We start from the raw sequence: 13,591 nt of genomic DNA, 5'->3' as shown, positions 1-13,591 counted from the left end.
TAGTAACATGAAGGAACCCTTTCTAAAGCAAGACTTAGTAACATGAAGGAACCCTTTCTAAAGCAAGAGAAGACAGGGCAGAGCAAGAACTGAAGGAAATAAAAAGCAGTGCTCCATTCTTTTGTTTCTCTGCAGCATTCATTCCAAAATCAAAAGGATATGGTGCTTGTTGAATGTCACAATTGGGACAACAACATGCTCCGCCTTTATGACTTCCAGGTAGGTCTGAGACAAGAAGCCCACGCTCATGGTGTCTCCATTTTTGGTAAAAACCATTGCATCTTTGCCCAGTCGCATAGAACCTGACTTGAAGCCATTCCCGTACAATCCAACTGGGACATGACCATTCATGGTGACTTTGTCACTGAAGCCAAAGCTAAAAAGAAAGAGTTAAACAATAAACTTGCATGTTCTTTCATTTTAAAAAGTTCAGTATTAAAATTTATTAAATTTAATAAGTGTAGTACCAAGTAAAAAGCCTGGTTAAAATGGTGACTCCACCCATCCTGGGAGTGTGGTCTTGGGTACATTACTGTGACCTCCCTTGATGTCTTTTCACATCTCTGAAAGGAATGCATTTCAGGCACTTCCACCAGCTCAGCACCTGGAATGTCTGGCTAAACGTCTGTGTTATTAAATGGTAGACATAAGTACCATCTCCGCTAGATCTGAACAATTCTACACAAGACCGTGTGGCAAGTAATGGTGGGGTCAATTTGACTTTTTGGCAGCAGAGGAGACATTTAGGAGATAACCGAAGGCTTCTGTGTCTAGGTTCACCCTCTGCTCTACTGTATAACTCAGTACCATTGCAGACACGCCTGACTACTTTATGCCTCTTCAGTCTCTCAGTCTCCTTAAAGACAACTCCCCATCTCCATTAATAATAATAAACCCCACTAAAAACACAAGTTACGTCTAATTTATAACAAGTAAAAATAGCTATTACACAATCCCAAAGGCAGGCTGAAATTTTTAAGGCAGATATGGGAAGGCATGCTGAGCACGGTAGGGATATGTAGTGGTACACATATCCTAGCTATGGAAAACCACAGAAGACCTAACCACACTGTAGGCACAGCATTTAATGTTTTAAAGACAAAGCTTAAGGCTATGAAATGGTATTTTGCATGACACATGACAATTTTCAAGACACAAGCCATCACTCCCCAAACCGTAACACATTTTACATTTTACCTTAGCATTTTATGTAACTTATCTGCTGTCATTCCGTTGCCATTATCAGTGAATGTCAAGCATATACGGTCACTAATCACTGTTTTATCAATCCAGATCTGTTTAGCATTCACATCAGGATCATAAGCATTATCTGCAAGACAGGGTTTTGAGAAATTCTGAGTCTGCACTTGAAAGACACTGTAATTAGAACAACGTGTAACAAGTGACAGAACAACATTATCACTTTAAATGCTCTAATTGTTAGGAATTCCTAAGGTTTGAAAACAAGAGAGTAAACTGCCCTCATTGACTACACCCCTTAGCTTTCTCCAGGCCCTTCATTTCCTAGGAAGAAAGCCTGGCACCAACCACATGCAAGTGTGAAACCCACTACTTACTCACAAAGGTGACCACAAACCAGCCTGTCTACAAGGGAGAGTTAGAACCGAGCGCCAGAGCTCTACCAGTTGCCCCAGAAGCTAGATAACAGCTAATAAAGAAGAGAGAAGGCAGTATCACTTTCCTCCGAGCTACACGCACAGAGCCACCTCCTACAAATACCTCTGCAGTCCTTGTCAGGCGTCAGGACCTTCCAGCTTTAGGACTCTACCACTGTGTACTTCTCAGCTAGCAAACACTTTTAACATCCTTGTTTAGACACTCATTTCTCTCCAAACAGGCATACAATATAGTAAAAAGTAAAAAAGGGCTGGAGAGAGGGCTCAGTGGTTAAGAGCAACAACTCCTCTTCCAGAGGTCCTGAGTTCAATTCCCAGCAACCACATGGTGGCTCACAACCATCTGTAATGGGATTTGATGCCCTCTTCTAGTGTATCTGAAGACAGCAACAGCATACTCATATACATAAAATAAATCTATAAAAAAATGAAAAAAAAATTGTTATCAGTAATAAAAGTAACTTGTGATTTATTCAAGATCCATCTGAATAGCCCTTAATTGAAATATACTTTGAAATATTTATTAGAAATAAATTAAATTGTAAATTAATTTACAATTAATCTTTTCCAACCATTTCAGAAAAGATAAAAAGTATTTCATTAAGAACTTAAGTTGGGGCAAGAGAGAAGGTTTGGAAGTCAAGAGCATTAGATGCTTTTTCAGAGGACTGGGGTTCAATTCCCAGCATCCACATGGCAGCTCACAACTGTCTCTAACTCCAGTTCCAGAGTATCCAACACTCTCTCAGAGACATCCATGGAGGCAAAACAACAGTGCACATAAAATAAATAAACCAATTTAAAAAGAAATTAAAGTTGGTAATACCATAAAGAACACCATTGTGAGGCATGGGAATCTCTGCTCGGCTGCCATCAAACACAAAGAAATATGAGAATACTTGTAGGGTCATAGCACATCCATTGTAGATTTGGGAGAAGAAAAATTAAAGTCACGTGAATGTTTGCTAGCTCTGACTTTACAAGAACCTTAGTATGCCAAAGAAAAGGAGCTGCTGCAAGCCAGGCATGGTGGCTCAACCCTTGCAACCCCAGCACACAACCCCAGCACAAGAGAAGCTGAGGATGAAGGCTTACTGTGGGCTCCAGGCCAGCCTAGGCTAGAGGGAGACCCTTCCTTAAGAAACAAAACCTGAAAAAGTTCCCCCTCCTCCTCCTACTCTCATATCTAAGGACCTTCCTTTGATAAAGATCCCGTTGTAAAGCCGTGCTTTGTCCTAGCTCTCAGGAGGCAGAGGCAGGCAGATCTCTGAGTTCAGCCTGGTCTACCTAAAGTTCCAAGACATCCAGGGCTACACAGAAACCCTGACTCAAAAAAACAAAAAACAAAAACAAAAAAAAACCTAAGAAGACTAATTCTAAAATATATATGGAAATTCCTGAGAATAAAATTTCCCCTTTTGGGCTGGAGAGATGGTTCAAAGGTCAAGAAAACAGGCTGTTCTTCCAGAGGTCCTGAGTTCAATTCCCAGCAACCACATGGTGGCTTATAACCATCTATAATAAGATCTGATGCCCTCTTCTGGCCTACAGACATACATGCAGGCAAAATGCTATATACATAATGAATAAATCTTTTTTTTTAAAATCCCCTTTTAAAACATATACCTAAATTGAAGTAAATATCTTGCTCATGTAATTTCATAAGAAGATGATCATGACCTCACGATACAAATCTGAACATAACTTACATAATGTCGTGCTCATTAGATAATTAAGGTGTATTCCTGGACCTCATTCCCTTAGAGGAAACAATAAGTAACTATCATAACTTTAGTAACATCTGACAGATGAAACCACTCTGTATGTTACACAACAGTACTGTGAAGTGTAATTCTTACTTTTTAACTTTCATAAGAATATAAATATTTTCACCATAAGTGCTATGTCAACTTACCAAATTAAGTACTAAAAGCTATGAAACACTTGAGTAATACAGGGAAGGCTGAGGAGTAATTCACCTGATACCAACTTAAACAACTGTCTAAGTAAGCATTTACACTAATGTTATTTAGGATACATTTTGAAAAAGCATAATTGCATATTATTTTTCAGAAGTCAACTAAAGTTACAATTAAGAGGTAGCATATGAAACAACAATTTACATACCTATTAACTCAGCAACTGCACTGAACGGCCAAGTATGACTAGTAGAATTTGTATGTAAAAACTTCGGGCAAAGCTGAAACAAACCAATAATTCATAAAATAAGACACAATAAAATTGGTGTTAAACAACATTGATGCCAAATAAAAATGTCTGACTGCTTGCTCCAAGAAGAGGCTTCCCGAAACCCTCGGGACTTGTTTTAAATGACCCAACTAGACCCTAAGGACCCACAAACATCATTTCTTAAACCCATACTTTGAGACAAACTCTTGCCAAGAAGGTATTTGGTCATTAGTGCACTCATTAGGCCTAAGAACTAGCTTTACTGCATCTACAAGCGTTGCTGGTTGCCTCTCAGAAACTACCTGAAACCCCAAGTTGGTTTTATTCTCCATTCCAACTTTATTACAGTCAACAGTGGCCAGGTGTACATCCATGACCTCTTCAAAGAATGTCAAATATTACTTCCAACAACAAATCAAGGTTTTTTTAAGTTTTCCAAGGTTTTAAAGTACATCCTTACTCTCAATACTAGGGTATGGAAGGAGAAGCCAATAGGAAACTTAATTTCTTGAACAATTTGGGGGCATGCATGCACACACGTAGTAACACTATGTGCTAAACACTATTTTTTAAAAGACAGGGTCATGTATCCTAGGATAGCCTTGAACGCCCCTAAAACTTGGGATCCTCTTGCTTCCACTTCCCCAACACAAAAGGCTGGGCATGTAGCTCAATAGGTGAAATGCCTGCCTAACATTCACAAAGCCCTGGGTTCAACCCCCAGCACTCCCAACTGAGCATGGTAACTAAGAGTCTGTAATCCCATCACTTGGAAAGCAGAGTATCAAAAACTTAAGCAAGTTTTAAGTTGGCACCCTAGCATGAGTTGTTGGGAGATCTGACTGAAACAGAAAATGAATAAATGAAAACCCAGACAGCTCCAGAGATCAGCTCCCTTGAATGGACACAGCAAGCTGTGCACTCCAAGGACAACTAAGACAGGCAGACTCATAGCCAGTCAGCAGCCTACAAACAGACCCTGCCCATGTGGCACCAAGATCTTGACTGGGAAAAGGCCCTTTCAACAAATGGCACTGGGCAAACCAAATTCCTGCATTACAACACACAGAAATTAAGTCAAAATAGATCAAAACCTAAAAGAGCCCAGCATGGTGGTACAGATCTTTAATCTCTGCAATTGGGAGGTATAGGCATGCAGAATTATGAGTTCAAGGCTAGCCTGGTATACAGAGCAAGTTCCAGGACAACCAGAAGTACTCAGAGAAACCCAGTCTTGAAAAAACAAAAAACACCACCATCACCATCAGCAACAAAACCCACCTAATGTAACAGATAAAACTGTTAAGACTTTAGAAGAAGAAAAAATCTTCATGACATTTGATTTGGGAATCATTTCTTGAATACAAAAAAAAAGTAAATTTTAGAACTATATATGTAGAGAAATTTTAATCTAGTAACATGGCTGCTCTAGCAAGAGATCACATCCAAAGATATAATTCCAGCCAGAATACAGACACATCCTGGATTACAGCATGATCTGGCTGAAATACAAACACACCCTTAGTATACAACTTTAATCTCTAACAGTGAAAGTAAGGTTAGTTTGTAGAAGGAAGCAGCCATGTTTGAAAGTGGCATCTAATTGAGGGGCAAATAAAGTGATGACTCAGAGAAAGATTTGACAGAATAAGTCAGAGATAGGATACTCTCAACTCACACAAGAACAGCAGAAGGAGAGAGACTACATAAAGAGCAGGGAAAGTGAGAAAAAGGTGTGTGGTGTGGTGTGGTGTGGTGTGTGTATGTGTAGTGTGTAATATATCTGTGATGTATGAGATGTATACGTGTGGTGTGTGTGTGATGAATCTGTGATGTGTGGTGTGGTGTGTGTGATGTGCGTGTGTGAAAAGTGTGGTGTGTGTGTGGCAGTTTCACAGAGACAGTTCTACAGAGATAGGTTACAAAGAGAACAGGCTAGATACAGGTGAAGACAGAATGAGCCAGAGAACAAGGAGCCAGAAAATTAGAACATTGTCAAAGTTAGTATGAGGCCAGACAGAGGAATTCAGTCAGAAGCCAAGAGCAGCCGGATTGAAGCAGTCAGCTTGGAAGATTATATTGTACAGAGGCTGGAAGCTTCTAGGCCTAGACTTAGGGATAGTTAGAACAGAGAAGGAAATGCCCAAGCCATGTATTTGCACAGCTTGGGTACAGCTCTTATCTCGTCACTTCAGCTGAGGAAATAAAAGTGACATTTATAACTGTACATCTAAGGACACCAGCAACATAAAAAAACAGCTCTTACCTCAAAGGGGTTAGAGACAGTTCATTCTAGAGCCAAATGTTCAAGAGTGGTAATAATCTGATGAAATTTTTAGAGTAGCAGAGCAAAGAAATACAAGTATCAAGACCTTAGGGTACATGAGGGTTCATGGGGTGGGGGTAATAGTAAAGCTAGGAAAATGCTCTTTTCAGCCTCAGATGTTTCCTCGACCCTTTGGTTGAATGAAACACGGGGGTCCATCTGTATACTTCAAATGACTTACCCAATGCTCAAAGACCTTAAGCCATAGGGGAGGGCAATAATGGCTACTGAGGGGCCAAAGCTGTCCTAAGGTAACTTGGCTCTGAACTCTGAATCCACATCACTGATGTCAATAGGCCTTTGCAGTCCCAGCTTCAACCAGGAAATCTAAGTCACAACACAAGTGACAGCGAAAACCCTGGAGACTTACACTGGTGGCAGGGTAACAAGCACTGGGGGTTTCATCTTAGCACCAGAGAAAAGCAAAAACTTAAAAGAAAAAAAAAAAAAAACAAAAAACAACTTACAGAATTCAATAAAGCTTAGACCAGAGTTTGGTTCTCAGGGTCACACTGGTCAGTTTCTATAAAAGTATTTTTTTATTCTCCCGATACAATTATTGTCTCTGAGGCTTACTGCCTCTGTCTGCTAACCTAAGCCCAGTCCTGGAAGCTTCTTGCCTACATACATTCTAACCTAGGCCTAGAATGCACTCAGCCTCTGAGACTTACCACTCAATAAGCTCACCCTTCCTAGTTCTTTCTGAACTCTGACTGACTGGGTTAACTTAGCTGTTCTGGCTCAAAACTCCTCTTCAAGATGGCTCAAAAAAGGTGTGGCACACGCACACATCTTTTTAAAAACTATAAACAGTAGCAGAAAGTTAGGAATGGCAATACATGGCTTTAATTCCAGCATCTGGAAGGTAGAGAAACTCTGTCAGTCAGAGGCCATCTTGGTCCATGTAGCAAGTTCCAGGTCAGGTGAGGCTATAGGGCAAAATATTGAGACTGTCTCAGAGGAGAAAGCATTCAAAGAAATTAGAACTTTTGTGCTCTGTTGTATCAAAGTAGTTGGTAGCTGCAATATGGCTCAGCAGGTAAAAACCTGCCAAGCATCCAGCCTGAAGGCCTGAGTTCAATCCCTGGGATACACATGGTAGAGGAGAGAACTGACTCCTAATCTGTGTTCTCTCATGGCACATGTGTGCATGCCCTCCACTCCCCAAATAAGTAAAAAAGAAAAGAAAGAAAAGAAAAACCAAGAAATTTGTCAGGACCGAAATAAAACGAGGTAAAGCCACATAGGGAGTATACTTGAAAATATTTCCCAGGTAACAGAGACCACCACAGAAGACTGCCAAAACTACAGCCTCGTATACAGACTAAAAGCAGCTTTACAGTATCCATCACTGCTCCAGAGACTCATGGATCATCCTTGAGCTGACTGTACCCTGTGTTCCTTGCATCCAAAGACAACTGTTTCAAAACACAACCCTTACCCATTTACTTTTGGCGTGCTTGACTTCCTTTGCCCCCATGTCCGTGATAGCTACTGTATTCTACTTGGGTTTTCCTGCCATTGCAATCTGTTGTTCTGGAGAGCCACCCTGTATTATTTAGGTTAACACTTGCTGGGTATATAACATGTACGGCTGCTATAGAACACAGCATGAAGATTCCTCAAAAACTTCGAGCACAATCCTGTTACAGGTAAGAGAATCACACTCCTCATTCACACCGGAACCTTGGGTACAAGGAGAGTTAGTGATCTGTCCAATGTTACACATCCAATTATTTATGTCAAGACAGGCCACGAGGGTAGGCTAAGCCTATGCTGTTAAGTCACTCAGTGTTTACTAAGGAATAAATCCACAGTCCAAACAGTAACCTAACACAAGATTAAAGAAGTCCCCACAACTTTATCCAGCCAGGGACTCCCACCTGACAAATGCTGGATATGTTCTGAATACAGCTGGAAAAAGACCTCTATGTTCTTATGAAAGTGTGAATGATCTATTGATCCATAATGGAGGAAAAATAAAATAAAATATAAATAAAAGGCTAACTCCAGGGAAAGTAAAAAGCTGTATAGAAAATGCAATCACAGTACCATGCCAGGCATATCTGAGAATAAAAGAGAACAAACCAACTCCAACAAAAATAAGTAAATGAAGTAATATCACTCCTCAGGTGCCAGTGAACAGTGCACTTCACCTATATCAGCAGGAGGCATGAGGATCTGAGGGTGGGGAAAAGCCATCAGACAATAGGAAATGGTCCAAGTATTTTGCTTGGAAATACAGAAGAAAATGAAAAGTGTTTATTTAGCACTCTGTACTCCATGCTAGGATCTCAGACCTCCTAGATGATTTTAAAATGTGTGTATAATAGCCTAGAGATGACACAATGAAGGACGCTGCCCTTCCATGTCCAAGGCCCTGGAACTCACTCTGTAGACCAGGCTGGCCTTGAATTCATAGAGATCCGACTGCCCCTACCTCCCAAGATTTAAGACCCAATGTGTGCGCCACCACTGCCCAGCTCAGTTCTGTAGCTTTTGATAAATGCAAAGTTGATTCATTTTTTAGCTTCTCTCCTATACCAAGCAGGTCATAGTTACAGGTAAAATACATACGGTATGGTCCAATAAAACTATGGAAATGAAAATTTATTTCACGTCCTACAACTTTTTTTTTCCAAACATTTTGAATGCTCATTTTTAGATCGCAGATTATACAAAAACAGGTGCCAGGCTGGATTTAGATCATAAGGTAAAAGTTATCAAATAGTCATGAACTCAAAGCAGACAGGTGAAATACAATTCTGAGGTTCCAAACAGCCAATATTCTCCAGAAAAGCCAAACTGCCTTCTAACCCCTCGGGAGCCACAGTCATCAGTAACTGGACATCGTTAAGGCACTGGGGAAGAACCCAAGGTCTCAAGAACACTGTCTGTCAACACTGCCAGCTTAAAGGATTTGGTCTGCTTGCCTCCTCAGTTCAATCTTCCTTTTTGAGACAGGGTTTTACTATGTCACCCTAGCTGCCTCTGCCCCCTGAGTGCTGGCTTACAGGGACAAGCCAAGCTTTCCTGTTTAGGATGGTTCTAGAGTCTTTCCCACACCAGGCCACGTGCTCTACCACTAAGCTATATGCCCAGTCAGTTCTCTTTCTCATATTTTGAGACAGGGTTGTCCAGGCTGGCCTTGAAATTGTGATCCTCCAGCCTCAACCTCTCAAGTAATTAAAACCATAGAAACAAAGCACCAGGCCCAGTATCAATTCAATTTTTTTCGGTGGGTTTTGGGGCTTAACACGAATGTGGAGACCAAAGGCTGACTTGGAAGTATCTTCACCCTCAATCTTGCTAGCCTTATTTCTGAGACATTTGGCTGGCTAGTGAGATCCAGACAGTTGCCTCCCAGTGCCGAGTTAAGAGTATAGACACTTTCCTGGGGGATAGGGATCTGACCTCAGGTCTTTATGATTTCACAGTGTGCACTTTACCAAACTGAACTGTTTACCTGGCCTTTCACTTCAATTTTGAAGAGTCAGAGAATGTAATGTGTAAGGAGGGAAAAAGGCGGAACTCAGATGCAGAACCAATTAGACATGTAATTCATCCATTTCTAGTGATCATGACTCAACCTGGGAGTATTCTTTAGACTGTGGCCTATCTTTCTTATTTAGGAAAGGGTCAAGAAAATAGTCTAAACTGGCCTGGAACTCTTGATCCTTCTACTTCAGCTTTCTTAGTGCTGAGCTCATTATGTCTGTGCAACTATGCCTTACCACTTGGATGTAGCTTTTTAAAGAAATAGCATTTGTATTTTATTTTTGGTACTGGGTATCACCAAGGGCCTAGCACATGCTAAGTGTGTGCTATGTTACACTGGGATATATCCCTGACCCAAAATAGAGATTTCAAATACTTGCGGCAAGACCTGAGGCTAACTGTCATGAATGGAGGTTCTCTACAGCTCCATCTGTACTGAGGACCCTGTATGTTTGGCTAACCAGAACATCATGAGTGAGAAATGGAATGTTGTAAGACAGCCAAAATTCTCTTGAGCTATCTTTAGTGCCCTCAAGTGCTGGGGTTGAACTTGGGCCCCACACATGGCAGCAGGTACTCTCCCTCTGAAACACAGCCCAGTCCCCTTTCCTTTCTATTTTGAGACAAGTTGTCTAGGCTGGCCTTGAACTCACTCTGCAGCTCAGGTACACCTTGAATTTGTAATCTTACTACCTCAGCCTCCAGAGTAGATGAAATTACAGACGTACCACAGGCCTGACTTTCTAGTCCCTCTTAGAGCTATTCACCAAGCCTGTATCTGGCTTAGCATTCGCTTTACTAGGTAAAACTCTCAAATGGATTCTTAAACCCAGCAGAGATCTGCCTGCTCTGCTACCTGACCCCTCCAGCCAATAACCTGGCAAATGAACTCATCTACGGATTTATTTTGTTGTATGATTTAGAAGTTTTCATTTAAGACGGGATACAGCAACATAAAAAAACATCTGCCTGGCAAACAGGAAGACCCTTGTCGGATAACCCAAGACACACACTCATCACCACCCCCCATTACTCACAGTAATCGAAATCCCTGTTCCAAGACCTTAGTCACTCATAACTGACACAGAATAATCTCTATCATTTCCCTGGGAATAAGAACTCTTTTGGCTCTACAGTGGCAAGTGTTACTCTATCCGGATTCAGCCAGCTGGGGAGCAGAACAATGCTAAAACCCAGCGGAAAGAAAGAACAAAGTTACTCTTTTAACTACTCAACAGCATTTGTCAAACCGAGCAATCATTTAACTAAAGCTCCGCACAAATCAGTACTATCCTCTCGCAAAAGAACGACTAAACCACAGGCTTTAGAGAGAGAACTCAGTGCTAAGAGCACACATTGCTCTTACAGAGGACCAGGATTCAGTTCCCAGCACCCCATGGGGTAACTCATACCTAGCAGTAAGGGATCTGAAGTCCTCATCTTCGGGTGCATAAGACACACAGGTGGCTAGCATGCACACACAAATACAGGCAAACCACTCAAACACATAAACTAAATAAATGTGGGAGAATAACTGTACTAACAGACAATTTAAAACAAAACGTAACAAAAAATGTGAAGAATGCTCAAGCTCACAAAAAGGCAGAAGCAATAAAACTGAGTAACACTTGCACACTTGGGGGTATCACATACCATATGAAGGACAATCGCCTAATGAATGGACAGAGACAGATACATTCTTGAACCTACGGGAGGTGCTTACCTCCGGAAATCCTGACCACTCACCAATCAAATTACATAACACTGTAGTACCGCTTTTTTTTTCCTTTGAGACAGGACTTCCCCCTGTCCCCTCAACTGTCCTAGAATTTGCCTGCTTCGGTCACCCGAGTGCCGGGATTACAGGTATATGCCACTGCAGCCACCCGTCAAACATCGACCTCCTCTTCCGAGGAAGTATATTCCCCGCTTAGGACCTCGGGGCCGGCGGAGAAGAAAACTTTGCGGGAATCCTCAGGTGAAGCCACGCCCACAATGTTTTGGACCCGAAAGTGTAAGTGGTTTTCTGTGACCACTCCCAGTTGCCTCACAGGGTTGGCCTGGATTGGGCTCGGCCCGAAGAGGCAGGGGCGTGCGGAGCAAGCGGAGACGATGAGGGTCCTGGCCTCCGTTCCTCCGAGCCGGGACCCAGCCGCACCGATGCGTACGGGAACCGCGCCGCACCGCAGCCCACGCCGAGGCCCGGCGGCTGCTCGCGGGGCGCGCGGGCGGCGAACGAGGGCGCGGTTCCCACAACAGCTGTCGGCGGCCGCGGAGCCCCAGGAAGGGAGGCCGCCTGCGGCAGGCTGGTTCCGCGGCACGCCCCGAGACGCCGGGAGCTCACGGACCGAGCGGAGAGACATGGCGGTCGCCCCTCGGCTCCGCCGCGACCTCCAGGCCGCCGCACCAGGCCCTCGAGTCACCGCCGCCAACAGCCACCCCCCTGGCTGGCCCGCCCGCCCGCCCTCCTGGGACCCGGCCCGCTCCTCCCCGCGCGGCTGCTCACCGCGCTGAGGCGGATCCCGGTGGGTGGCTGCGCCGCCATCTTGAGTAAGCTACAAAGCCAGGACCGGCCTCGGCCGCAGCCCGACTGGGAGGCTACGGGTCCGCGGCGGGGTTCAGTAACCCGCCCACTTCCGGGGCGGGGTCGACCCCGCGAGGCCACACCCATTCATTTCCGCCTCAGGCAAACGCGAATGGGGATTATAGGCCCGGGCTTGCCCAGCGGGCCTGACCTGCTGCGCGCGCAGGAACCAGGCGCAGGGCGCTTGCGTGGACGAGCGGGCGGGTACGAACTCCTCGCCGCGCGCAGCTGGACCTTGAGATTGAAGATTGGCGCGAAGGACAATGTTTGTGTAGAAGCTAGACAAACTCAGATGAGAATCGCATTGCAGAAGTATAATCCATGGCCGCCAGTAGTGTCGAGCTCGGTAATGCAGTGAGTAGGATGTAGAGATAGATTAGTCAAGAAAGGGCTGCTAACTAGTACAAGTAAAGACAGTTGAAAGGTTTGCAAGAGTATCCACTGCGGTCTTATGAAAGTCTTACAAACTTTTATTTTTTGTTTGTTTGTTTTTTGTTTTTCTTTTTAAAATTTGTTTATATTTATTATTTATTTTATGTGTATGAGTACACTGTAGCTGTACAGATGACTGTGAGCCATCATGTGGCTGCTGGGAATTGAACTCAGGATGGCCCCGCCCACTCTGGCTCCCGCGTAGTATACTATAGCTGTCTTCAGACGCACCAGAAGAGGACATCAAATCTCATTACGGGTGGTTGTGAGCCACCATGTGGTTTCTGGATTCGAACTCAGGAACTTTGGAAGAGCAGTCAGTGCTCTTTACCAGCTGAGCCATATTGCCAACCCAAGTTTTGGTTTTTAGAAACGGCTTCTCTGTGTCCAGGCTGCCCTACTCAGAAATCCTCCTGCCTCTGCCTCTGCCTCCCAAGTGCTGTTTTTTGGTTTTGGATTTGGATTTGGTTTTCGAGACAGGGTTTCTCTGTGTAGCCCTGGCTGTCCTGGAACTCACTCTGTAGACCAGGCTGGCCTCGAACTCAGAAATCTGCCTGCCTCTGCCTCCCAAGTGCTGGGATTAAAGGCATGCGCCACCACCACCCAGTCTTCTCTTTTTGTTTTTTGTTTTTTCCTTTTCTTACAAACTTTTATTTGTAAAAGTTCAAGTAATACAGAAGCATAACATTTACCCAGTTCATCTGCTGATAATTTAGTGGTTTATTATGGATCTGCTGTCTACTAAACACTGCAGTATGGGTTCCTCTCCTTTTCCTACACTACAACTGTGTTTTCTTTTCGTATTTTAACTCTAGGCTTGTAAATATTTAAATACTTTTAAGTTAAAGAAATGTAAAATTAAAACAAAACCTGTGGTGTTCAGGGTCCCCTTTGTTGTCCACAGTCGTACAAATGACAGAAATC

At 43.3% G+C, this 13,591-nt stretch overlaps 1 protein-coding gene across 2 annotated transcripts in view; it reads right to left on the bottom strand.

Moving 5' to 3' along the window:
- Positions 1–12,379, bottom strand: part of Morc3 (MORC family CW-type zinc finger 3) — a 41,741-nt gene extending 29,362 nt beyond the window's left edge. Inside the window, exons 1-4 of one of the 2 annotated variants that reach the window (XM_031364473.1) lie at positions 12,158–12,379; positions 3,765–3,837; positions 1,198–1,330; positions 162–376 (exon numbers count right to left, since the gene is read on the bottom strand). In XM_031364473.1, the coding sequence (XP_031220333.1) occupies positions 162–376; positions 1,198–1,330; positions 3,765–3,837; positions 12,158–12,322 (586 nt within the window). In that variant the 5' untranslated portion in view covers positions 12,323–12,379. The remainder of the gene's footprint in view (positions 1–161; positions 377–1,197; positions 1,331–3,764; positions 3,838–12,157) is intronic. The other variant, XM_031364472.1, reaches the window with a different exon arrangement.
- Positions 12,380–13,591: the final 1,212 nt, after the last annotated feature.

Source organism: Mastomys coucha, unplaced genomic scaffold (genome assembly GCF_008632895.1).
Source record: "Mastomys coucha isolate ucsf_1 unplaced genomic scaffold, UCSF_Mcou_1 pScaffold12, whole genome shotgun sequence".
In the NCBI taxonomy this organism is placed as follows: domain Eukaryota; kingdom Metazoa; phylum Chordata; class Mammalia; order Rodentia; family Muridae; genus Mastomys; species Mastomys coucha.
This window is presented reverse-complemented; position numbering and strand designations above follow the sequence as displayed.